Source organism: Triticum aestivum, chromosome 1A (assembly GCF_018294505.1).
Source record: "Triticum aestivum cultivar Chinese Spring chromosome 1A, IWGSC CS RefSeq v2.1, whole genome shotgun sequence".
NCBI classification, from domain to species: Eukaryota; Viridiplantae; Streptophyta; class Magnoliopsida; order Poales; family Poaceae; genus Triticum; species Triticum aestivum.
Genome location: NC_057794.1, coordinates 239,935,004 through 239,962,112, shown reverse-complemented (window position 1 = coordinate 239,962,112; position 27,109 = coordinate 239,935,004). Strand labels below are relative to the sequence as shown.

At 45.0% G+C, this 27,109-nt stretch overlaps 3 protein-coding genes across 3 annotated transcripts; all 3 read left to right on the top strand.

Moving 5' to 3' along the window:
• Positions 1–3,063: 3,063 nt before the first annotated feature.
• Positions 3,064–5,854, top strand: LOC123044167 (NADH-ubiquinone oxidoreductase chain 3). The gene has a single exon (XM_044466828.1). The coding sequence runs from the start codon at positions 3,064–3,066 to the stop codon at positions 3,418–3,420; it is 357 nt and encodes a 118-aa protein (XP_044322763.1). The 3' UTR covers positions 3,421–5,854.
• On the top strand, positions 3,465–5,854 carry LOC123044159 (ribosomal protein S12, mitochondrial). Its single transcript, XM_044466819.1, has one exon. The coding sequence runs from the start codon at positions 3,465–3,467 to the stop codon at positions 3,840–3,842; it is 378 nt and encodes a 125-aa protein (XP_044322754.1). The 3' UTR covers positions 3,843–5,854.
• LOC123044150 (putative ATP synthase protein YMF19) lies at positions 4,710–5,854 on the top strand. Its single transcript, XM_044466806.1, has one exon. It carries the CDS (start codon positions 5,165–5,167, stop codon positions 5,633–5,635), a length of 471 nt encoding a protein of 156 aa, XP_044322741.1. The 5' UTR covers positions 4,710–5,164; the 3' UTR covers positions 5,636–5,854.
• Positions 5,855–27,109: the final 21,255 nt, after the last annotated feature.

The window sequence follows — 27,109 nt, the reverse complement described above, 5'->3', positions numbered from 1 at the left end:
TCTTCGAACCTTTTGGTATGTATTGCCCCCTAACTATAGATCAGATCCACCGGACCAGAAACTCAATTCCGCACTGCTGCTGAGTCGTCGGACTTATCCACCTCAGGGATTCATGGAATTTCCGTTTTTGAATTGCGTTGGGGGAAATCTACCAAAGCTAGGCAGATAGATAGACTCCTTTCCCGCTGCTAAGGGAGAGCAAGAAACTAAATCAAATGATTGTTTTTTTCACCAGCGCCCTTTTTTTGCGGGTACTAAGAGTCCTCTCACTACCAACCAGCAGACATCATCATCTGGCTGGGTCTTGCCGGTATCGCAAAGGAACCGGCTATGGCTGGGTCTTGCCGGTATCCCGAGTACCGGGTGTCGTCAGACTCCCATTCTATTACCTTTGTGCCAAGAGCACGTTAAGCTGCCTGGGCTGTTCCGCTACCGGCGTGTAAAGAAGCTCCGCCTAACGGCTAAACCAATGAATTTCTCTCCTTAAAGGAATCTACTTCCCTGACTGTCAACTACTCGCTTCTTCACAGGTATCACACCCGCGCCAGACTGAACAGCAGAGTTAGAACCCAACCAAATACGATTCTTGTATTATCTTACCGAAATTCGGATCCATTTGGCTCCAAAGGAGCAAGCGCGGGAGTTCTAATAGGACTTTGAGACTCGAAAAATCCTGCGGGCTGCTGAGAACAGAGAGAAGTAGTTGCAGAGAGGTTTGATAGGGTTAGGCAGATGCCCCATTATTCGTAAACAAGAAGAAATCCAGATTAGTTTGATGGAGCTGTGGCTTAGCACAAGCATGGTGTCAATGTGGTTCCTCTCGACTAAACACTTAAACAATTGGATCCAGTAGGGTTCAATAGAGGTATGGTATCGGCAACCTTTTAGGGAGCTATATTCTTTGGAATAAGATAGCTGCCCAGAGCTTGCGACGTACCTACCCCCTGGGCGTAGATAGAATTAGGTAAGATAAAAATCGATTGGAAAGTCCTAAATTAGACCAATTCAATTCCGTCTGCTAGAATAAGAAAAAAGTGCTTCCGAATTTCTCTCATCCTTTATAATGAGAATTTCTCTTTGTTCAGTAATAACTTAATCTTGCAATAAAACACTCTTGCTTGGAAGGTATGGTAAAGGTAAACTGTTTCTATTTTTTGATCTAAAAAAGAGAGTGCTAAAGGAGTCATTCAGAAGTGAGTGAAGGGGCAAAGCTCATTTCTTTCATTCAGGAATGGACACTGGACCAGAATGAAATGTGGGAATATCGGGATTGGCAGATTTTTTATATTGAAATAAAAAAAACTCAACACGACTAGTGAATTCAAATTAGAGTCACTTGCGGATTTCTTCAAATTGTTGTAGTGTAGTATTGTGGTTTTTCAGTAAAGACCCCGACCTATAAATATTCACAGCCCGGCTCATACGGGCGGACAATATTCACCCAGAGCCCCGTTGCGACCGCAATGCTATTCTTGAAGGACCTTACCTTAGAGCAAAAAAAAGGGCATAGAAGTTAGGAAGACTACTGACGTAGGGCGGCGGGTGAGCTCAACCTCGAACCAAACAAGCAACGGATTGAGCAACTAGCGCGAAAGCCGTTGCGCGTTAGCGCATCCGTTTTCTTGCTCCATCGTTATTAGTTTCTATTCTCTCCCTGCACGAACCTCGGTCCAATCAATTTGTTTGGAATTGGGGTTAGGACCGGTTAGAACTCCCATTTCCCGATCGGAGGTTTGAGCTGCTATGGCAAGCTTTTTTTCCGAATAGTGGGTATGGGGAACCCATCGTACCAACACGATTGGCTGGTGTTGCTGATACCGGACCCGTTATAACCCCGATTGGAAGGGCAGGCCAGTCTGAGGCTCTGGGGATGCGAGGCCATTGAAAGTGAGTATCCCATATTCTATGACGGAGATAGAGCATTAATTGCAGTTTTCGCCCCACCTTAACGACCGAGCGAGGGATGAAATCTTTCGACGACTAGGGAGGCGTCACCCGAGGCCGATTCCAGTGGATCACTATAGAATCTTCTAGAAGCAGGTTCTCCGGGCACTATGGTAGGACGTGGATCGATCATGACGAGAATGGACTTCTCCGTCATGTAATGGTTTAGAAGAGTCACGGTCCTGTTCCCCGCCGGGCTTTTTCCCTTCTCGACTAGACGAAGGAGATATTCATTCCATTCAGGCAGGTGAGGAAGGGCGGCGTCGGCTTGACCCTGTCTTCTCTCTTGGTCGGGTCGGAGGCTAAGTTTCTCATTCAGTGGTGAGGTGTTCATAGAAAGCAAGGCCTCGCCCAACGAGTGGCGGATTTGGTTTGGATGGGGTCTCGCTTGGACGCTGGGGAGATCCATAGATCTGGATAGAGTCTTTCTCGCTCAGTAAAGAAGAGTACGCGCGCTACGGCTTACGCAGTGGATCTTCGGGCAACCAACCCGGCACATCCAATTCCGATCAACAACTTGGAGGTATGGCTGAGTGGCTTAAGGCATTGGTTTGCTAAATCGACATACAAGAAGATTGTATCATGGGTTCGAATCCCATTTCCTCCGGCACGGAAGTAGAACGGGCGGGCGAAATTACGTGAGAGAAAGAACCTCAGATTGATGGAGTCCGCCGTCGGACAGAATAGCTGCTTAGTGACTAGGAGCGGAGCGCCCCTTTCTTGTTCTTGGTGGCGTCTATAGCGAAGAAGACCTTCCCGAACGAGGGCCGTCCAGTCCCTGGCCGGCTCTCGGTTCTTGAGCAAGCTCCTCCACTGCAGGTAGGATGCTCATAGATGAAGAAAAGAGACTTTAGGCAAGTGGTTCTGGTAGCTCAGCTGGTTAGAGCAAAACAAGCAACGGATTGAGCAACTAGCGCGAAAGCCGTTGCGCGTTAGCGCATCCGTTTTCTTGCTGGACTGCAAATCCTTTTTTTCTTGTTTCAGTGGGAAGAGCAAGGGGCATTGCCCTGGAAATCCTTCAGTGGTTCGAATCCACATCTGAGCGTCTTTTTTTCGGTATGCCGCTCCGCGAGCAAGGAGCGCCGCGAGGAGAGCGAGAGAACGAAGTGGGCTTTGGTGATGTCGGAATTTGCACCTATTTGTATCTATTTAGTGATCAGTCCGCTAGTTTCTTTGATTCCACTCGGTGTTCCTTTTCCATTTGCTTCCAATAGTTCGACCTATCCAGAAAAATTGTCGGCCTACGAATGTGGTTCCGATCCCTCCGGTGATGCCAGAAGTCGTTTCGATATACGATTTTATCTGGTTCCTATTTTATTTATTATCCCTGATCCGGAAGTCACCTTTTCTTTTCCTTGGGCAGTACCTCCTAACAAGATTGATCTGTTTGGATCTTGGTCCATGATGGCCTTTTTATTGATTTTGACGATTGGATCTCTCTATGAATGGAAAAGGGGTGCTTCGGATCGGGAGTAACCACTTTAGAAAGGGCAAAGGGGGGAAGGACATAGGAAAGAGGGATGCCTACAAAAAATCAATTGATTCGTCATGGTAGAGAAGAAAAACGGCGCACGGACCGTACTCGAGCTTCGGATCAATGTCCCCAGAAGCAAGGAGTATGCCTGCGTGTTTCGACGAGAACACCGAAAAAACCTAATTCAGCTCTACGTAAGATAGCAAAAGTACGGTTGAGCAATCGACATGATATATTTGCTCACATTCCAGGCGAAGGTCATAATTCGCAGGAACATTCTATAGTCTTAGTCAGAGGAGGTAGAGTGAAAGATTCGCCAGGTGTGAAATCCCATCGTATTCGAGGAGTCAAGGATTTGCTGGGAATTCCGGATCGTAGAAAGGGAAGATCTAAATATGGTGCAGAAAGACCTAAATCGAAATGAATGGAAGATGCCTCTGGAACTTTTGGGTTCTTTTTTGGGGGCGATATGGAAGCAGCTAGCTCCCTTTCCCTTATTACGTTACCATTTCTCTCCGCTATTCTTCGCAAATTTCATTGAGAGGAATCAGCAAAGAAAAGAAATCTTCTCCGGGTGACAGGGCCGCCCCGGCAGCGTGGCTTCTCTGCCGAGCAGGAAGCCACAAAAAGCATTGTGCTCTTGTAACTGATCTTTTAGTAGGCTAAGTTGCCGAATTCTGAAATCACTACAGGCACAGTGCAGGAAATTGTGGTCCTCAAAACAATGTGTCCCCATGATCATTTTACATCACGATATCTTTTTCTTCCTCATTCTTATTTTGGTTTTCGTATCACGGATGTTGGTTCGCGCTTTATGGCATTTCAACGAGCAAACTAATCCAATCCCACAAAGGATTGTTCATGGAACTACTATCGAAATTATTCGGACCATATTTCCAAGTGTCATTCTTTTGTTCATTGCTATACCATCGTTTGGTCTTGCGTTGACAGTACTAATAATGGCATTTGTTGTCTTATTCGGAGTTCAAGGAATAGCCTTTCATCTTGGGAATGAGAATGTCGCGGATCTCAATGTTCTCGTCATGACCAATGCTCCTAACGGGGGTGACTTTCCCATAGACCAACCTCCCGTTGGCGGACTACCAGACCTCCAGCAGGAAATGGCGCACGCCGCCCATCCCGAAGACATAATTGCGGAGTTGACTTCCAAGGTTGAAAGAATATTTCACGAAGTAGGCACTCCTCTTCCTTTAGAGGAAGGTGAATCTGCGCGATCGTTCACTGAAAATCATGTATTGTGGAATAGTGAGGGAGGAGATACTCTTCAACAAATCTTCTCCGATTATACGGAAGCCGGGGACGCAAGCGAATTCGTCGCAATAGCCACCAATCTGGCGAAGCGGTTTCGCCGCGCCGAGCTCGGTGAACCGGATTCTCCCGACCCCGATGCGCCTTTGGAAGAGCAGGAGGCTCATTCCACGGGATCCCCTGAAAGCACAAAAGCAAATGATGGGGCGAACGAGGCAGGCCCGTCTTCTTCGCGGAAGCGTAAAAGGTGGGATGATGATTCGGGGTCCGAAGATGATGATTCGGGGGGCCCCGGGGAATCTCCAGATCCAGTGGAAATCGTTTACGAAGGGGATGCACAAGGGTACAACTGGGAGGGGAATTAGGTTGGCCGCCAACTTCGCCTGCCTTTCTATCTGAGTTCTTCCCTCTTGATGCTTTCGAACGACTCCTAAATTTCACAAAATCCTTTTTTTCTTATTTGAAATCCAAATCGAAATGCCTCAACTTGATAAATTAACTTATTTCTCACAATTCTTCTGGTTATGTCTTCTCCTCTTTACTTTTTATATTCTCTTATTTAATAATAATAATGGAATACTTGGAATTAGTAGAATTCTCAAACTACGGAACCAACTGCTTTCGCACCGGGGGGGCGAGATCCGGAGCAAGGACCCTAAGAATCTGGAAGATATCTCGAGAAAAGGTTTTAGCACCGGTCTCTCATATATGTACTCCAGTTTATCCGAAGTATCCCAATGGTGTAAGACCGTCGACTATTTGGGAAAAAGGAGGAAAATCACTCTGATCTCTGATTTCGGAGAAATAAGTGGCTCACGAGGAATGGAGAGACAGATTCTCTATTTGATCTCGAAGTCCTCATATAACACTTCTTCCAGTCGGATCACTTGTTGGAAAAACATAATGCTCACACATGTTCCACACGGGCAAGGAAGCATAATATCATGAAAGCCGTCTGATAATCTTTCTATAGGTTCCCCGAAGAGAATGGAAAAATCACAAAAACACTTTCTATATGTTCTGTTATTTCGAGATTCGAAGAAGCAAGCAAGTTTTTCATATAGCTGTTTCCTGTGTAGTGATCTCTGTTCGTGGAGATCATGAGGCCCCTGATACCCTGTGGTACGGGGGGGGGTAGAAGAGTGGGCATGTGGGCTTCTATCAAAAGAGGAAAAGATACCGCTATCGCTATGCTCATATCTCCCTTCCCTCCTCCAGGTGAGAAGCTGGTGTTGAGAAATGACATCCAATCTTTTGGTATCGATCATATATTCTAGGTGGATCACTTTTTTTCTTCAACTGAAATGGGCTGATCTAGTGTTTTTAAATGACCTTCCCCGATCAGAGAAGGGCAAGAACTCTCTTGAACAGTGAGGAGCACAACGATTTGTGCTCTGAGCGATACAGCTTCTGTAAAGGAGTACAAGGTGCTGTGCTAATAAAAGGAGAAATGAGATAAGGAGCAGTAAGGAGGATAAAAGAAGTAGAGTTAGGTTCTTGTGTGTAATCGATATGTCTCCCGGGAGAAAACCCTCTATCAACACAACTATCCGAACACCTATAGCTAGCTTGCTTTAGCTCCAACTACTGCTAGCTTTACCTGCAACGCAACTATCTTCCGAAAAACGAGTTGTTCGTTGCCCGACGCGGCTCTGGCTCTGCCTGCCTGGCACTAAAGCATCTATAGATTGAGGATTTGCCTATGTACCATCATCCGTCCTCTAAGTAATATGTATTCTTCCTCTAAGGTTCCCCCTCTAAGGAGGGTTGTGTAGTATTTAGCTTACAAGGATTGACTCGACACCATCGATGCGTAGTCTATCAATCAATTTAATGGGACTTATTTATATGCCTGTTACGAGGGGAATCTGCCTGTTATTCAATCTATCTCTTCAATCTGCTTACTGGTTTCCTTCTCGGCCAATGGAACATCTATTGCTTCCTAATCTGGAACTGAACTAAACAGAAATCTTGGTCAAGTATTGGGAAAAGGAAAGAGGCCCTTTTCTTTTTCAAAACTAAGAAGGAGATGTGCATAGCGTTGTAAAGATCGGCAGAAGAGGAAGGGTGCAGTTAAGTTACAACATCTTCTGTTTCCAAGTCGATAGGCTTCTTTTGATAAAGGAAACTATTCCTCTGCTCGCTATACTCAAACCCTTGCCATTTCCTCGATTCCCGTTGAGAAAACAATCGATTGACCATTTTAGGACCTATTCTTCAGAATATAGAGGTATCGAAGATCTAGAAACGATGCGATGACTCCAGTTCGATCCTTTTCCGATGAAATGAATGAATTACCACGCTTTCCGCCGGCTGATAAAGAACTTTTTGATGATCGATTGCTTCACCCATGATCTGATGATCTTGCTATAACATAACGATACTGCATTTCCCCTCTTCCTTGTCTCTACTTAACTTACTTGTTCATTGCTCGACTCGAGGGAGGGGCTCTATATAGCTGTTTTGCCTTCTTTCTTGGACTCTCAGGTGAGCGCTTAGGCCAAGCCACAATTACCAAGGCATGATTGAATCCGCCAAAGAGAAGGGAATAGATGATCTCACTGGAAAAAGTTGCGTAACCCCCCCCCCCCCCCGTTTTTTTGGCATGATTTCAAGATTTTGACCTGATTTATGAGAAAAGAACTTCGTTTTGCATTAACCCGAAAGAATCTCCTTATAATTGAGTGTGCAGTAAAGGGGGTTGTTACACCAAATCCCTCTGGTGAAGCTCTATCCAACTGCTTGTTAATAGCGGATTGGGTATTGGTCGATCGAAAGCTGTGATACGCAAAATCCTCAGCAGAATGAAATGCGGACTACAATTAAGTTAGTTGAAAAAGAGAGTAAGGAATGGGACCGTCAACAGGAACTCTTGAATTGAGGGTTTTTCACACTACCTATAGAGAGATTGAACCAACACGGTGCCCACGGTAACTCCTCCACCCGTACTGTTTGCTTTCGTGGGGCTTTGCTGCGCTTTGGATCTTATCAGGTGGCAACCACCTTCGGTTCTAGACTCTGGCACTTCCCCTGGCTGTGGCACTTTCACTGCCGCCTACTCCTACTATTGGGTCGGTTGTGGTTGGTGTCTTCCTTTGACCATGAGAGCGTGTAACTCCTGGATACCGTAGGAGTGCTTTGGGTGTATCAAACGTCACAACGTAACTGGGTGACTATAAAGGTGCACTACAGGTATCTCCGAAAGTATCTATTGTTTTATGCGGATCGAGACTGGGATTTGTCACTCCGTGTAAACGGAGAGGTATCTCTGGGCCCACTCGGTAGGACATCATCACATGCGCAATGTGACCAAGGAGTTGATCACGGGATGATGTGTTACGGAACGAGTAAAGTGACTTGCCGGTAACGAGATTGAACAAGGTATTGGATACCGACGATCGAATCTCGGGCAAGTAACATACCGATAGACAAAGGGAATTGAATACGGGATTGATTAAGTCCTTGACATCGTGGTTCCGATGAGATCATCGTGGAACATGTGGGAGCCATCATGGGTATCCAGATCCCGCTGTTGGTTATTGACCGGAGAACGTCTCGGTCATGTCTACATGTCTCCCGAACCCGTAGGGTCTACACACTTAAGGTTCAATGACGCTAGGGTTATAAAGGAAGCTTGTATGTGGTTACCGAATGTTGTTCGGAGTCCCGGATGAGATCCCGGACGTCACGAGGAGTTCCGGAATGGTCCGGAGATAAAGATTTATATATGGGAAGTCCTGTTTTGGTCACCGGAAAAGTTTCGGGCGATATCGGTAATGTATCGGGACCACCGGGAGGGTCCCGGGGGTCCACCAAGTGGGGCCACCTGCCCCAGAAGGTTGCGTGGGCCAAGTGTGGGAGGGGACCAGCCCCTAGGAGGGCTGGTGCGCCCCCCACAAGGGGGCCAAGGCGCAAGGGAGAGTGGGAGGGGGCAAACCCTAGTCCAGATGGGCCTTAAGGCCCATATTGGTGCGCCTCCCTCTCCTCTCCCCTCTTGGCCGCCACCCCCTTTGCCATCTAGGGCTGGCCGCACCCCTTGGGGGTGGGAAACCCTAAAGGGGGCGCAGCCCCCCTTCCCCCTATATATAGTTGAGGTTTGGGGCTGCCATACACATGAGTTCTCTCCCTCTTGGTGCAGCCCTGCCTCTCTCCCTCCTCCTCCTCTCCCATGGTGCTTGGCGAAGCCCTGCGGGATTGCCACACTCCTCCACCACCACCACGCCGTTGTGCTGCTGTTGGATGGAGTCTTCCTCAACCTCTCCCTCTCTCCTTGCTGGATCAAGGCGTGGGAGACGTCACCGGGCTGTACGTGTGTTGAACGCGGAGGTGCCGTGCGTTCGGCACTTGATCATCGGTGATTTGAATCACGACGAGTATGACTCCATCAACCCCGTTCACTTGAACGCTTGCGCTTAGCGATCTACAAGGGTATGTAGATGCACTCTCCTTCTACTCGTAGCTGGTTTCTCCATAGATAGATCTTGGTGACACGTAGGAAAATTTTGAATTTCTGCTACGTTCCCCAACAGGAGGGCCACAGCCCGACGCTGCCACTTGTGCCATGCGGCCTTTGGCCAATGACGCCACCGGCGGCGGCGAGGGAGGAGAGGCCGAGGAGAGGAGCTGGGGCGGCGGCGCTAGGGTTGCCGCCCGGAGTCGCCCGCGGGAGCGACTCGGGGGCGGGTCAGTTCTTCCATTTTCAATTCATGCAGTTAAGAGATCCAAGCAAACCTGGCCACCCTCTTGCTTCTGAGATTGCCAAGAGCCTCTCGGGTCTGCCACAGTTGGTTCTCTCAGGTACTGAGGTCCGAACACCTCTACCACGGCAGTTGCAAACTTGAACATGGTATATCCGCCTGCGCTCTCAGACATCCATAGGCACTCATCCCACGAATCAGTGGTTGTATCATATGCAAGCATTGGTAGTGTGACTATGCACTTCTGGTAACTAGAGAAGCCAATTGTTCCCACGGCGTCCTTCTTCAAGACGAAATAGTTATTGTAGGACCGGACGCCATGGTACAAATGACCGACGAAAATGTTCAACAAAGAGTGCATCTGGGGCAAAGTAGTCGGCCATCAAAGTCAAATGGTCGCGCACCCTGTTGCGGTTGAACGCTCGATGACCCTTGACCGAGCCCTTGAAATTGAGAATATACTCCTCCGCATGCTTCGCGTCTTCAAGGACCGCCTACATCATCGTCGTCTCATCCGAGTTCTCCTCGTGAGATGAGCCGTCGGACGACTCATCATAGTGCTCGTATGTGTACTCCAAATCAAAATTCATTGCTAGAAGGAGGAAGAGAAAACTGTTTTTAGCTCCGGCAATTCATCGAACAGTTCCCGGACATGGTGAGTATAGCAGTAGCGAATGGTACCCGACGGGACGGTCGGAGGACAGGGGTTGAACGGCGACGGAGAAGGAGCGGGGTGGAGTCCGGCTAGAACGCTGGAGATGACAGAGACGTAGAGTTTCGGCAAAGCTGTGGTGTGGCTGCCGGAATGGTGGAGCGGCGGCGAAAGTAAGAGAGAAAGAATAAAAGAGAGAAAATGACAAGGATGAAGGTGCAGAGTCCGAGAAGGGTTTTGGGTGAGCCGGAGATGTCGGAGTCCTACGTGTTTGGTGTCTGGACTCTCATAAATCTTTTTATATTTGTCTCCGGTTTATAAAATAATATGTCTGAATCGCATCACGGATCAATACAGTTCCACAATTAAATGACTTTCGCGATCCGGATGAAAGCGACCGGTTCGTGGTCCATGTTGAAGATGCCCTAACTAGACAAACTTGGCGACCGCCGCGCGGACAGCAACGATGCGAGCACGCGTCTCCCTTGAGGGCGCGCGTCGGGCCGGAGCCGCTGAGAGCGACGCCGCAGGAAGCGCACTGGCCGTGTCGATCCTGCCTGATGTCTCTCTTCGTTGCGTACACGAGCACGGCTTTGCTCTTGTTGGTTTCTGGGGAGGGCTTTCTAGGCGCGAGCCTTGCCTTTGTTTTCCACTCGTCGTCACTATCTGAAAGGATGCGGTAGCCTGGTGTCTCTCATAGCCAAGCCACCTCAGCGACCAAAATTTTCCTCCGTGCGATCACTCTGTTACTTGCTCCTTCATAAAGAAATATAAAAATATTTAGATCATTAATATGGTGATCAAAATGATCTTATATTTCTTTGCAAAGAGAGTATTTACTACATGATATCCCGTGCTTTGCTGTGGAAATCGATTGATAAAAATTTAGGGTGATAACATCAGAATCAAAACTAAAAAATATATGACATATATATTTGATCATGTATAGTTAGAAAATATTTATTAAATATGAGTAGAATAATTGAATGTAAAAAATCCATGCATGGTTGAATATTTTGGTGTATTTTCCCCTTGCATGCTTGTAATATGAGGCGAGCCTTATCCTATTCATAATTGCATAGTAAAGTGACATACTTGTATGTTGAGATAAATAAGTTAATGCGGATGACTCTCTAAGATATATAAAATTAGTCAAGGACTATTTTCTTTTTAACAGAACTAACCCATTTTCATTTAATCAAACAGAAATACAACAATTTCAAAGTTTAATAGGAAAGAGGAAAGAAGAAAATGCAAGTCCAACGCGCTGCTAGGAAACCCACTGTATATCCCATGGAACAAAAATTTGGGCAGCACCAAAATAAAATTAGCCTTATTACAAAACTGTACGACAGTATCACGTCTTCAGGACAACCCACATACAGATAACACACAACCAAAACCTAAAGACGCAGTAGCTCTCAAGGATCAGCACCCATGAAAAGATCATACCGTTTTCACTCTCTTTCGATAGGTCTCTTGACGCCTCACAAGTTCACCGCGTTGGATCGAATCAGCTCCAATTTTCGGTATCTTTTTTTTTGCGGGAGAATTTTGGGTATCTTTGCATGACCCTTCTTCTGAAGACCTGCCCAATATATAAAAAAGAGCAAGCAAAAGAACAATTAAAAGGCATCTTAATCATCTTATGCTCGAAGGGTTGCTCGGTTTCGAGAAAGTCAATTAGCCCATGCAATGGCTGCCAGACCCACAACGTAAAATCTTTCCCATTCATGAAGGAAAGAGCAACACCGGGTAAAATATTGCCAGCAATTATTAGGACATAGCTCGGTCCGTAAAATTAGACCAATAGATCTTCAAACCCCATGAGCTACAGAGCATGTAAGGAAAAGATGCTAGGAGGATTAAATTTCTCTACAAAATGAACAACCGGGATTACCAACCATTTTCTTTGTTTCATAACCTGCCTAGTTAACGCTGCATCTTGAAAGATTTGCCACGGCAAAATTTGAATTGTTAAAGACTGTTTGGCCCCCAAATCCATTTGTAACTGCGACCACTAGAGGGTGTCTCTAACCATCTGTACATAGACTTAGTCGAGTATTTAGCAGTCTTACTAAGATCCCAATGAATAGTATTACCCTTAGTAGTAAGCTGCAGATTATCAATGTAGGTTTTGATCTCTTGTCATTGGCAAGCAAGCTCAAGGAATTTTAAAAAAATTTGAATAAGATATACAAACAAGAACTAATCCCAGCGAACATGCCGAATAAATGGGGTTGGTAAGTAATACTACTCCTAGACCCCCTAGTAGAAGAAAAGAAAAATCCCCCGGCCGACATCAATTCATCTCAATCTTGAAGGAAGAGATGGATGATTCCAAGTTCTTTTACCCCACTGTCGATGTACTAAAACATGGGTGCTTTAGTACCCTGACTTATACACACGCAGTGGTAGCCTCTCCGACGCCAAGGGCTTGCTGGAGAATGGCTCTCATCACAACACAAGACTTGGTTGTTAAAACCATGAAGAAGACCTCCAGGCGGGTGATAGAGAAGTACTAAGATTGTACTGAAGGCCAAGCATCAAGTTGCCGGCAAGCTATACACCGGCAAGTGAAGACCCAGCAAGCTTCGTGCCGGCAAGCTCCCACTACCTTTTCACCGCTCCACCTCAGTGACTAGCTAGTTGCTTGTCAGATAGGTGTTGGGTAGGCAGGCAATTAGGTGAGCCTTGTAGGGGCACATGTCAGTATACCGCCGAAGACCAACTTTATTGCCACCCGTATCAGAGGCGTGACGGAGGAATATGAGGTAGCTGGGCAAACGACATAGAAGGAGAGACACTCCCTTGCTGGAGATCATCCCCAGCATGACACCTCACGTTGCATTTAATGCTTTTGTCCTAATCCTCCAGAGTTAGGTATGATAGCACTGTTGCCATTATTTAGCCCATGTAATTACCATTTTGCCATTGTGATGACCCATTGATCTATAAAAGGATGCTCATGGCTACCTTTACAAAAGTCGACACTTTTCTCAATTACATGTAGTAGCTACACTTCTTGCGCACCTTGCCGGCAAGCTACGCTCCTCTGTAACTTGAGCTCATACACAAAATCAGCCCACCAAAGTAGGAGTGGGTTTTAACAGTTCAGGGTGGCCCGAACTTGGGTAAACTCTGTGTGTTGATTGCTGGATCTGCTCTTTGTGTTTGTTGATCCCCACAATCGAACCGCAAAGGGGAGTTTGCTAGTCCCATAGATTGTCGTAGCTCGACACCTACTCAGAAAAAGTTTTCGACCAGATGACTCGTAGGGGGTGAGAAAGCTCAACCTTCTTCTCAATAAGAAGGATATGTTAACATCACCAATTTGATTGACAGTATATCCATGTTAAGTACATATGTCAAAAAGCCGAGGGAACTTTTCACAAAGAGAAATTTGTCCATTAAGTGAATCCTTCCAAAATCTAGCCAGATCAACAGAACCAATGGTAATCTTTCTCTCAATCATATATAAATCCTTGACTTACAAGATTGTACCACGTACTCATTGGAAACCTTCAGATCAGGATCCACCTCCCCCTCCACCTCCAAAACCATAGTAGACTTAGTAACCACATCCGCATAAGATCTGAAGATTTTAACATGAGATGCAGAATTCACCTACAGATCTTTGAATTTGCCGCACTCATGTTCAGCGGGACAAATGTTTCACAAGAGGAGGATTGTTCATGAGGAAAATCCACTTGTCAAGTTGCTCGATCATTTGAGAATTATCCTCCATAGCCATTTAATTTTCACGGGCCAGTTTCTCAATCAGTAAAGAACTGGCCACTTCACTCTTAGAGGACACATACAACTCTTTGTCCAAAGGTACCATATGACAGGATTTTCCTCCACGATAAGACGAGGGGCCAATTTTTTCTAGACCAGGGAATTCGGAGTTAAATACGTCATTGTCAGCATCATGACTTTTGCACTAGGAGTATGGTAAGGATTGACCGCTATATCTCTAGGCACTCACACGAAATTTTCTCCAACACCGAGATTTCTTACGAGACTTCCTCGGTTTCATATATCAAGAATTTATAAAAATAACCACCCAAGCAACCTCCAACAACAATAGGGAACTCAGTCACACTTCTGCAACTCATTTTCGTACGCGGACGGGCAGTGTAAAGTGGAGATGAATATCCAAAATTAGACCCACCAACCCCCAACAAAAGCGACATTCCTGTCACACCTTTCGTCTAGAGGGATCTTATTAACCTTAACCCAAGCATCTTCCAACACATCATCAAATATTGAAGATAATCTAACAACTGCACCATAGGATTTATGTGTCATTCGCTCAACGTAAAGCTATTTTTAAACTTCATGCACATTAGAAACCTCATGACATACTGATTAGGGGCAATCAAACAAGCAATATAGTTCCAGCTAGATCCAATGTAAATATTGAACCCATGCTCAACCTCTCTAGCTGTGGCAGATCCTTCAGTGATAGTGATAGCCACACCACTAGCTAGAATGATCCTTTATTTGCTTGGCACAACTATTATTATGAATGCAATAAAATCTCTGACCTCTAGACTGAAAAGTACACATAGAAGGCATACATTCCCAGGGAAGAAACTCAGTGCAAATGGCAGATAAATGGACATTCTTTTTGCCGCTGTAACATCCCAAATTTTCAATTTGGAATGTTATACATTAGATCATCATTGCATATCATATTTTATTGCATTTTGGTTTGATCCTAAAAATTCTACGAAACTCAAGGACCCACGGAGAGAATTGGGGATTTCATTGTTTTCATGTTCGAGTTTCTCGAATTTTAAAAAGAGGATCGTTTGATTTTAATTATTTTCTCTTCGAATATTTTTTTTATAAAAATAAAAGAGAGAGAGGATAAGATGACTTCCTCAAAATAAAGATGGAGATTTAATATTAAAATCAAATAAGATTTCTATCCGGAGTTTTATTGCTATTTTATTTGAATTAGAAAAAATATGTGTTTCTCAAAATCGCATTTTAGGCCCAAATAAATGTTCACCTTGTCTGGCCTATTTTTAGAGGACGGGGAAAATTTATTTCGGGATTATTGGAGTCCGTTTAGTATTTTTTTTCTTTTTCTACACGTCGGAATTATTTAAAAAAAAGTCAAACCGACTCCGGCCCGTACCCTAGCAGGACTCCGCCCGGGGGACTTTATAAGCCGCCACCCCCGAGCCGCCGAAGCCCACCAGCCACCGCCAGCCCAACCCGCGCCGCCGCCCCAAACCCTAACCCTAGCCCGCCGCCGCCGCCGCTGCCGCGCATCGCCGCCACCACCGCCGCCCGCCGCCGCCGGACCTGCCGCCGCCGAGCCGCCGGATCTAGTCGCCGTTGACCGTCGTTTGATCGGTCGGTTTTCTTCGATAAAACCCGGTTTTTTTATTTTGATGGATCGTTTTTTTACGGTTAAGTTATTTAGTGAATGCCCGTTCTGTTGGAAATATGCCCTAGAGGCAATAATAAATTGGTTATTATTATATTTCCTTGTTCATGATAATCGTTTATTATTCATGCTATAATTGTATTGATAGGAAACTCAGATACATGTGTGGATACATAGACAACACCATGTCCCTAGTAAGCGTCTAGTTGACTAGCTCGTTGATCAATAAGATGGTTACGGTTTCCTGACCATGGACATTGGATGTCGTTGATAACGGGATCACATCATTAGGAGAATGATGTGATGGACAAGACCCAATTCTAAGCCTAGCACAAGATCGTGTAGTTCGTTTGCTAAAGCTTTTCTAATGTCAAGTATCATTTCCTTAGACCATGAGATTGTGCAACTCCCGGATACCGTAGGAGTGCTTTGGGTGTGCCAAACGTCATAACATAACTGGGTGGCTATAAAGGTACACTACAGGTATCTCCGAAAGTGTCTGTTGGGTTGGCACGAATCGAGACTGGGATTTGTCACTCCTTGTAAACAGAGAGGTATCTCTGGGCCCACTCGGTAGGACATCATCATAATGTGCACAATGTGACCAAGGAGTTGATAACGGGACGATGTGTTACGGAAGAGTAAAGAGACTTGCCGGTAATGAGATTGAACAAGGTATTGGATACCGACGATCGAATCTCGGGCAAGTACAATATCGTTGGACAAAGGGAATTGTATACGGGTTTGATTGAATCCTTGACATCGTGGTTCATCCGATAAGATCATCGTGGAACATGTGGGAGCCAACATGGGTATCCAGATCCCGCTATTGGTTATTGGCCGGAGAGTTGTCTCGGTCATGTCTGCATGGTTCCCGAACCCGTAGGGTCTACACACTTAAGGTTCGGTGACGCTAGAGTTGTTATGGGAAATAGTATGTGGTTACCGAAGGTTGTTCGGAGTCCCGAATGAGATCCTGGACATGACGAGGAGCTCCGGAATGGTCCGGAGGTGAAGATCATTATATTGGACGAAGGGTATTGGAGTCCGGAATTGTTCCGGGGGTACCAGGTGATGACCAGCGTGTCCGAAAGGGGCTTCGGAGGCCCCGGCAAGCGTTGGGGGGCCTTATGGGCCAAGGAGAGAGGGCACATCAGCCCACTAAGGGGCTGAGCGCCCCTCCCACTCCATCTCATGTAACCAGGAGAGGTGGGGGCGCCACCCCTAGGGCAGCCGCCCCTCCCGGCTTGGGGGGCAAGTTTCCTAGGGGGTGGGGGCGCCCAAACCCATCTAGGGTTTCCCCTGTGGCCGCCGTCCCTCCCCTAGGGAACCCTAGGGCGTCTCCCCCTCCTCCCTTCCCCCTATATATAGTGAGGGAGAGAGAGGGCAGCAAAACCCTTCCCCTGGCGCAGCCCTTTTCCTCCTCTGTAGTGCTTGGCGAAGCCCTGCCGGAGAACCACGAGCTCCATCACCACCATGCCGTCGTGCTGTCGGAGTTTTCCCTCAACTTCTCCTCTCCCCTTGCTGGATCAAGAAGGAGGAGACGTCCCCGGGCTGTACGTGTGTTGAACACGGAGGTGCCATCCGTTCGGCACTAGGATCATCGGTGATTTGGATCACGACAAGTACGACTCCATCAACCCCGTTCACTTGAACGCTTCCGCTTAGCGATCTACAAGGGTATGTAGATGCACACTCCTTCCCCTCGTTGCTAGAGTACTCCATAGATTGATCTTGGTGATGCGTAGAAAATTTTAAATTTCTGCTACGATCCCCAACAGTGGTATCAGAGCCAGATTTATGCTTAGTTTTTATGCACGAGTAGAACACAAAGTAGTTGTGGGCGTCGATTTTGTCAATTTACTTGCCGTTACTAGTCTTATCTTGATTCGGCGGCATCGTGGGATGAAGTGGCCCGGACCGACCTTACACGTATGCTTACGTGAGACTGGTTCCACCGACTGACATGCACTAGTTGCATAAGGTGGCTAGCGGGTGTCTGTCTCTCCCACTTTAGTCGGATCGGATTCGATGAAAAGGGTCCTTATGAAGGGTAAATAGAAATTGGCATATCACGTTGTGGTTTTGGCATAGGTAAGAAACATTCTTGCTAGAAACCTATAGATTCTACCGTTCGAATACAACGGGTGTAAGCCAGATTTACACACGCAATACACTTAGGTTGACTTGACGAGCCTAGCATGTACAGACATGGCCTCGGAACACGGAAAACTGAAAGGTTGAGCATGAGTCGTATAGAAGATACGATCAACATGAAGATGTTCACCGTTGATGACTAGTCCGTCTCACGTGATGATTGGACATGGCCTAGTCGATTCAGATCATGTTTCACTTAGATGACTAGAGGGATGTCTATCTGAGTGGGAGTTCATTAAATAATTTGATTAGATGAACTCAATTATCATGAACATAGTCTAAATTGTCTTTGCAAATATGTTGTAGATAAATAGCTCACGTTGTAGCTCCCTGTTTCAATATGTTCCTAGAGAAAGATTAAGTTGAAAGATATTGTAAGCAATAATGCGGACTAGGTCCGTAGTCCGACGAGTGTCCTCACTGCTACACAGAAGGCTTACGTCTTTGATGCACCGCTCGATGAGCAAACCCCTACAACGTCGTCTGTGGATGTTGTGAACACCTGACAGACACATCCTGATGACTACATGATAGTTTAGTGCACCATACTTTACGGCTTAGAATCAGGATTCCAATGGCGTTTTAAACGCCATAGAACATGTGTTCCAAGAGCTGAAATTGGGATTTCAGGCTCATGCCCGTGTTGAGAGGTGTGAGACCTCTGACAAGTTCTTTTGCCAACAAGATGGAGGATAATAGCTCAGCTAATGAGCATGTGCTCAGAATGTCTGGGTGCTACAATCACTTAAATCAAGTGGGAGTTAAACTTCCAGATAAGATAGTGATTGATAGAGTTCTCTAGACACTATCACTAAGATACTAGATCTTCCTGATGAACTATGACATGCAAGGGATGGAGTTGATCCCGGAGCTGTTCGCGGTGCTTAAGACCGCAAAAGCTAGAAATCAAGAAGGAGCATCAAGTGTTGATGGTTTAACAAGACCACTGGTTTCAAGAAGGGCAAGGGCTAGAAGGGAAACTTCATGGATGGCAAACCAGTTGCCGCTCCAGTGAAGGAACCCAAGGTTGAACCCAAACCCGAGACTAGGTGCTTCTATTGTAAGGGGAACAGTCACTGGTAGCGGAATTACCCCAAATGCATGGTAGATAAGAAGGCTGGCAACTTCAACAAAGTATATACGTGTTATTAATGTGTACCTCACTAGTACTCTTGGTAGCACCTGGGTATTGGATACCGGTTTAGTTGCTATTATTGGTGACTTGAAGCAAAAGTTACGGACTAAACGGAGACTGGCTAAGGGCGAGGTGACGATGTGTGTTGGAAGTGTTTCCAAAGTTGATGAGATCACCATCGCACGCTCCATCTGCCTTCGGGATTAGTATTGAACCTAGATAAATGTTATCAGGTGTCTACGTTGAGCATGAATATGATTAGATCATGTTCATTACAATACGGTTATTCATTTAAATTAGAGAATAATGGTTATTCTGTTTACATGAATGATACCTTTCATGGTCATGCACCCTATGTGAATGGTTCACTGAATCTCGGTCGTGGTAATACACATGTTCACGCCAAAAGATGTAGAGTTAATAATGATAGTACCACATTCTCGTGGCACTGCCGCTTAGGTCATATTGGCGTAAGATATATGAAGAAACTCCATGTCGATGGATGTTTGGAGTCACTTGATTTTGAATCGCTTGACACATGCGAGCCATGCCTCATGGGCAGGATGACTAAGACACCGTTTTTAGGTACAATGAAACGGGCAAGTGACTTGTTGGAAATCATACATGCTGATGCGTGTGATCCAATGAGAATTGAAGCGTGCTGTGGATATCGCTATTTTCTCATCTTCACTGACGATTTGAGTAGATATAGGTATATTTACTTAATGAAGCACAAGTATGAAACGTTTGAAAAGTTCAAGCGATTTCAGAGTGAAGTTAAGAATCATCATAACAAAAAGATCATGTTCCTACGATCTGATCAAAAGGGGATTTTCTGAGTTATGAGTTTGGCAATCACTTAAGACATTGTGGAATTGTTTCACAGTTGAAGCCACCTGGAACACCACAAGGTAATGGTGTGTCCAGACATCGTAATCGAACCCTATGAGATATGGTGCGATCTATGATGTCTCTTACCAATCTACCATTTTCATTTTGAGGTTATGCGTTAGAGACAGCTACATTCACTTTAGATAGGACACCATCTAAGTCCGTTGAGACGACATCGTGTGAACATTGGTTTGGCAAGAAACCAAAGTTGTCGTTTCGTAATGTTTGGGGTTGCGATGCTTAAGGCTTCAGCCGGAGAAGCTCGACCCCAAAGCGGACAAACACATCTTCATAGGATACCCAAAGGTGACAGTTGGGTACACCTTCTATCTCAGATCCGAGGGCAAATTGTTTGTCGCTAAGAATGGGTCCTTTCTCGAGAAGGAGATTCTCACGAAAGAATTGAATGGGAGGAAGATAGAACTTGATGAGGTTGTCGAACCTTTACTTCAACCAGAGAGTGATGCGACACAGAAGGATGTTTTCTGTGGCGCCTACGTCTGTTGAATAGGAAGTTAATGATAGTGATCATGAAGCTTCGGATCAAGTTTCTATCGAACCTCGTAGGTCGACAAGGATATGTACTACTCCTGAGTGGTACGGTAATCCTGTCTTAGATATCATGTTATTAGACAACAATGAACCTACGAGCTATGGAGAAGCGATGGTGGGCCCGTATTCCGACAAATGGTTAGAAGCCATGAAATTCGAGATAGGATCCATGTATTATAACAAAGTATGGACTTTGGTGGACTTGCCCGATGATCGGCAAGCTATTGAGAATAAATGGATCTTTAAGAAGAAGACGAACGTGGGCGGTAATGTTACCGTCTATGAAGCTCGACTTGTGGGAAAGAGTCTTTTCACAAGTTCAAGGAGTTGACTACGATGAGAATTTCTCACCCGTAGCGATGCTTAAGTCCGTCGGAATCATGTTAGCATTATCTGTATTTTTCGATTATGAAATCTTACAGATGGATGTCAAAACAAGTTTTCGTAAGAAAAGTTGTATGTGATACAATACAAGGTTTTGTCGATCCTAAGGATGCTAAAAGGTATGCTGGCTCCAGCAATCCTTCTATGGACTAGAGCAAGCATCTCGGAATCAGGATATATGTTTTGATGGAGTGATCAAAGCTTTTAGGTTTTATACAATGTTTGCTAGAAACTTGTATTTACAAGAAAGTGAGTGGGAGCACTACAACATTTCTAATAAGTATATGTGGATGACATATTGTTGATCCGAAATAATGTAAAATTTCTGGAAAGCATAAACGGTTGTTTGAAGAGTGTTTTTCAAAGGAAGACCTGGATAAAGCTGCTTACATATTGGGCATCAAGATCTATAGAGATAGATCAAGACGCCTGATGGTACTTTCAAAGAACACACACCTTGACATGTTTTTGAAGGAGTTCAAAATAGATCAGTCAAAGAAGGAGTTCTTACCTCAGTTGTAAGGTGTGAAGTTGAGTAAGACTCAAAGATTGACCACGACAGAAGAAAGAGGAAGGACGAAGGTCATCCCCTATGCTCTTGTCATAGGCCCTATACGGTATGCCATGCTGAGTACCGCACCTGATCTATGCCTAGCCACATGTCTGGCAAGAGGGTACAAAGGTGATCTAAGACTGGATCACCAGATAGCGGTCAAAATTATCCTTAGAGGAATAAGGAAATGTTTCTCGGTTATGGAGGTGATAAAGAGTTCGACGTAAAGAGTTACGTCGATGCAAGCTTAACACCTATCCGGATAGCTCTGAGTAAAGATACCGGATACGTATAATGGAACAACAATTTGGAATAGCTCCAAGTGGAACATGGTAGCAGCATCTACGATATGACATAAAGTTTTGTGAAATACATAGGGATCTGAATATGGCAAGACCCGTTGACTACAACCTCTCTCACAAGCATAACATGATCAAACTCAGAACTCATTGAGTGTCAATCACATAGTGATGTGAACTAGATTATTGAGTCTAGTAAACTCTTTGGATGTTGGTCACATGGCGATGTGACATGTGAGTGTTAATCACATGGCGATGTGAACTAGATTATTGACTCTAGTGCAAGTGGGAGACTGTTGGAAATATGCCCTAGAGGCAATAATAAATTGGTTATTATTATATTTCCTTGTTCATGATAATCATTTATTATCCATGCTATAATTGTATTAATAGGAAACTCAGATACATGTGTGGATACATAGACAACACCATGTCCCTAGTAAGCCTCTAGTTGACTAGCTCGTTGATCAATAAGATGGTTACGGTTTCCTGACCATGGACATTGGATGTCGTTGATAACGGGATCACATCATTAGGAGAATGATGTGATGGACAAGACCCAATCCTAAGCCTAGCACAAGATCGTGTAGTTCGTTTGCTAAAGCTTTTCTAATGTCAAGTATCATTTCCTTAGACCATGAGATTGTGCAACTCCCGGATACCGTAGGAGTGCTTTGGGTGTGCCAAACGTCACAACGTAACTAGGTGGCTATAAAGGTACACTACAGGTATCTCCGAAAGTGTCTGTTGGGTTGGCACGAATCGAGATTGGGATTTGTCACTCCGTGTAAACAGAGAGGTATCCCTGGGCCCACTCGGTAGGACATCATCATAATGTGCACAATGTGACCAAGGAGTTGATCACGGGATGATGTGTTACGGAACGAGTAAAGAGACTTGCCAGTAACGAGATTGAACAAGGTATCGGATACCGACGATCGAATCTCGGGCAAGTACAATACCGTTGGACAAAGGGAATTGTATACGGGTTTGATTGAATCCTCGACATCGTGGTTCATCCGATGAGATCATCGTGGAACATGTGGGAGCCAACATGGGTATCCAGATCCCGCTGTTGGTTATTGGCCGGAGAGTTGTCTCGGTCATGTCTGCATGGTTCCCGAACCCGTAGGGTCTACACACTTAAGGTTCGGTGACGCTAGAGTTGTTATGGGAAATAGTATGTGGTTATCGAAGGTTGTTCGGAGTCTCGGATGAGATCCCGGACATGACGAGGAGCTCCGGAATGGTCCGGAGGTGAAGATCGGTATATTGAACGAAGGGTATTGGAGTCCGGAATTGTTTCGGGGGTACCAGGTGATGACCAGCGTGTCCGAAAGGGGTTTCGGAGGCCCCGGCAAGCGTTGGGGGGCCTTATGGGCCAAGGGGAGAGGGCACATTAGCCCATTAAGGGGCTGAGCGCCCCTCCCACCCCATCTCACGTAACCAGGAGAGGTGGGGGCGCCACCCCTAGGGCAGCCGCCCCTCCCGGCTTGGGGGGCAAGTTTCCTAGGGGGTGGGGGCGCCCAAACCCATCTAGGGTTTCCCCTGTGGCCATCGCCCCTCCCCTAGGGAACCCTAGGGCGTCTCCCCCTCCTCCCTCCCCCCTATATATAGTGAGGGAGAGAGAGGGCAGCAAAACCCTTCCCCTGGCGCAGCCCTCTTCCTCCTCTAACACCTCATCCTCCTCCGTAGTGCTTGGCGAAGCCCTGCCGGAGAACCACGAGCTCCATCACCACCATGTCGTCGTGCTGTCGGAGTTTTCCCTCAACTTCTCCACTCCCCTTGCTGGATCAAGAAGGAGGAGACGTCCCCGGGCTGTACGTGTGTTGAACGTGGAGGTGCCGTCCGTTCGGCACTAGGATCATCGGTGATTTGGATCACGACGAGTACGACTCCATCAACCCCGTTCGCTTGAACGCTTCTGCTTAGCGATCTACAAGGCTATGTAGATGCACTCTCCTTCCCCTCGTTGCTAGAGTACTCCATAGATTGATCTTGGTGATGCGTAGAAAATTTTAAATTTCTGCTACGATCCCCAACACGTTCGTACGTTCATTTTAACGAACGGTTTTCACCGTTTAGCCGCGGACAGTGAACGTTTGTTCATTAGCGTGTTCGTCAGTTTTTCTTTTTTTCGGATTTTTCCACGATTATTTTTGATCGCGATTTCTGATCCGATTTTCGTTCTAGTATAACTTTTTGCTCGTTTATCGGAATCAGGCGATTCAAGCGCCTAGAGTTTCGTCTCGAAACCCTCTGTCTGTTTAACCAACTTAAACAAGATTTTTGCTACTGTAAAATTTGACTTTAGTCCAGATTAGTAAACGAAGCTTGTTTCTTTCGTCGTTTGATTTTTGTTGCTTCATTTGATTTGATTCTTTTTGCAAACCGGAGTTCTTAAGTTGAACTTTTTGGTTAGATCTCTTATTTGAGTTTTACCCGTGCCCTTGCGTGATTGCTTATTGTATGCTTGTTTGTTTGCGATAGAGTACCTGGAGTGCGAAGCGTGCTACTACGAGTCTCTAGGTTTCGCGGATCATCAGCAAGGCAAATAACACTTTGATCATACCTCCTCATTACCCAGTTTTATTGCATTAGATCAATCCTCAAACAATTGCATGGTTAGGATCTGAATTAAATTGTGGGTCTGGGAAGTAGATGAGGTAGTACCTATTCACCTGTTTATTATCAAACCCTGGGAGTTACTTCTACGTTGCTTATATTGCTATGCTATGCTCGTAGACGTGGTTTGGGTTTGAGTGTATCCATGACAGATGTGAGATTGTTAATTAATGGTTCAACTTAAGGTGGCAACCTAAATACACATCTGGGTGGATTGAGGCACCTGGGGAATTCCAGTGATTGCCTTTTTTTGGAAATCCCGGGGTACCGTGTGATTCTTCTATGGACCGCCACCCAGGCTTAAAGGGATCATAAGATTATTCATACCGGAAACTTCCGTGTGCAGCCACATGCCATTATGGGCTCTGGCATAGTTGAGTAAGTTGTGGGAAACCTTTTCATGATGGGCTAGTAGATGTAGGGGATTGTAGGTGTACCGGCCTATCTATCGGTTAAGGGGACCTCTTCGGAAAGACTGTGTCTCGGTCATCCGTTTCTCAAACATTATGTAGTGCGAGAAATGCAACGGAGGAGATCGAGTCTTGTAGGGAAAAGTGCACAAACCTCTACAGAGTGTACAAACTAATCATGGTTAGCCGTGTCCTCGATTATGGACATCTTGAGTATCTGGTTCTTGGATTATCATATGGATCTCATCACTCTTAATTATATAATTTGATTGGTATTATTGAATACTTTTAATTGGGATTGAGATGAGGTTTACCATTCTCAATGTTTTCAACAAACTTTGTAGTTAAATAAAATATATTGCCAGGATATTCCATGTGCTGACCCGTTTTCGGGCTGCAACGTATCATGTTGCAGACTTTTCAGACGACGAGTAAGGAGCCTTAGGTCGTGGTCTTTCACTCAGTGATGCTGTTGGAGTTGATGGACTCACTTTATCCTCCAGGCCTTCCGTTGTTATCGTATTAGATGGCCTTAAGCCATATTTATTGTAATAAGTTCTCTTTTGAGACATTCGGTGTAATAAATGTGTGATTGCTACTCTGTTATAAATCCTTCAAGTACTGTGCGTGTCAGCATTACCGATCCAAGGATGACACTGATGCACAGAGATCAGACTGTTTGAGGTCTAGTCGCTACAGCCATGCTCACCGAAAGATTGCAGGTATTTAGCAGTATAATGACCAACAATATTGCAGATATGACAAAACCTCCCGGTCATGTCAATTTTATTGTTGGGTGCAAGAAGATCATGCCCTTTAGGAGGAGCACTATTAGTGAAACCAATAAACGTTTGACTTTCTTTTTATGGTTGGAATAGTGTTTGTAGCGTCCTTCACGAGTATTTAACTATTTATCACATATGCACTTAAGAACGACTTCGAGGCAATTTTTGTTTGAGATGGTGTCAATTCATTAACCAAATACCTAATGGAGTATACAACACGCATTTGCTTATGTTGGTAGTTCCGTCGCATGAATCGTAAATCACAAGATTTGAGGTAGTGATGAGGTATTAGATAAAGGTACGAATGCTAAGGGAATTTCCAACATATATCACCAAATGAATGGCATCAAATTATCGCAAATAATCAACGGACAACAGGTTGTGTGTCGGCCATTCAACCGTAGACATCAAGTTTCCACCCTTTCTTCTTTTTCCTTATACCCAAAGCACTGAAATAATCAAAGATAAATAGTACATTTTTAATAACCATGTTATGCCAATATTCGAATGCAACAATAATCCATATATAATTATCACAATCTAAATAAAAAGTTTTGAAATAAAATAGTTTAAATTTGAATTCAACTTATTCGGACACATGTTTTAATTGTCCATCTAAACGTCCACGGATGCTCAATCAGGTCATTCTGAATGTGTGTATGAGTTGCTCGATTGCGAATCTGATGATCTATTTGGAGAAAAATCTCAAACTTCCCTTGATATAGAATCACCCGTCTCTTGAAATTCTAGACCTGGGCGAACTCCCTCACCCTCATCCCCGTCATCCACAATTGTGTGGCGCACGATCAAATAAGTTGTCATAATCTCTCACAATATCATGAGATATCATCATCATTAATTTACGGATTAAAACAATAAAAAATTGCAAACATACCGAACATGTCCAATTGGTTGTGAATTGTATCAAGTGAATGTGTGGTGAGATGATATGATTCTAGGGTGGCGCACACCACAACTAGTTAAATGAATTGGTGTGTGTCACGAGGTCATGGGCACTAGCACCGTTGATAACGATGATGATAAGGTAGTGAGAGTGTGTGATGAAAGTACTTCCCGCTAGTACCGACAATGGATCGGGACTGGAGTATAGATCCCTTTAGAATTGGAGCGAGGGTAGGTGGTTTGAGTTCCTCCATGCTGGAGCTGTCTTTTCTTCGCAACCCCAAATAGCAACAAACCTTTTGAGATGTGTCTTTAGAGGCCCTACTAAAGATGCTCCAAGGGTGGACGAACAAATACTGTATAACAAATGGTTTCATGTTCCTTTTCTTTGTGATGTGTTAATTCCTGCACAAGTAAAGCGTCACCATAGAACCTCTTAGTAGAGATATCTCCTAAGCACTAAGCTCTCTTGAAAGGGAGCCTCCCCGTGTGTCATGAGTTTTGAAGGCGCATGGGCCTATGTTGGTGCATGTGGGCTAGACGAGCTGGGTCAGTTACCTGCGACGCGAGCCTTGTGTCTGGCACTTCACCTACCATTTGATAGATGTCCACCTAAACTCTACCTTTCACTCGTAAAAAAGTTAAACTCCACCATCAAAGTGAAGAATGATTACCCATCCAACATGAAACAAACCAAACAGGAGAAAAACGGTCCAACCGAGAAACACCAAGGTTCGTCATCTCTCTCTCTACATTCATCCATGAGATATTATTTTACTTTATTATATTTCTAGTGTTTTCCTTTTCGTAGACTTGTTGAGTTTCCCTTTTTTCCATTTTATGAATAATTGTTAACTACGTACTCATATTTAGACAGTAACTTTTTCATCTAAAATAACTTTTTCATGTTCCCCCTTTTTTACATATATTTACACGGTCCATTTTTCAACAAACAGTGGAATATTTCCTTTACAA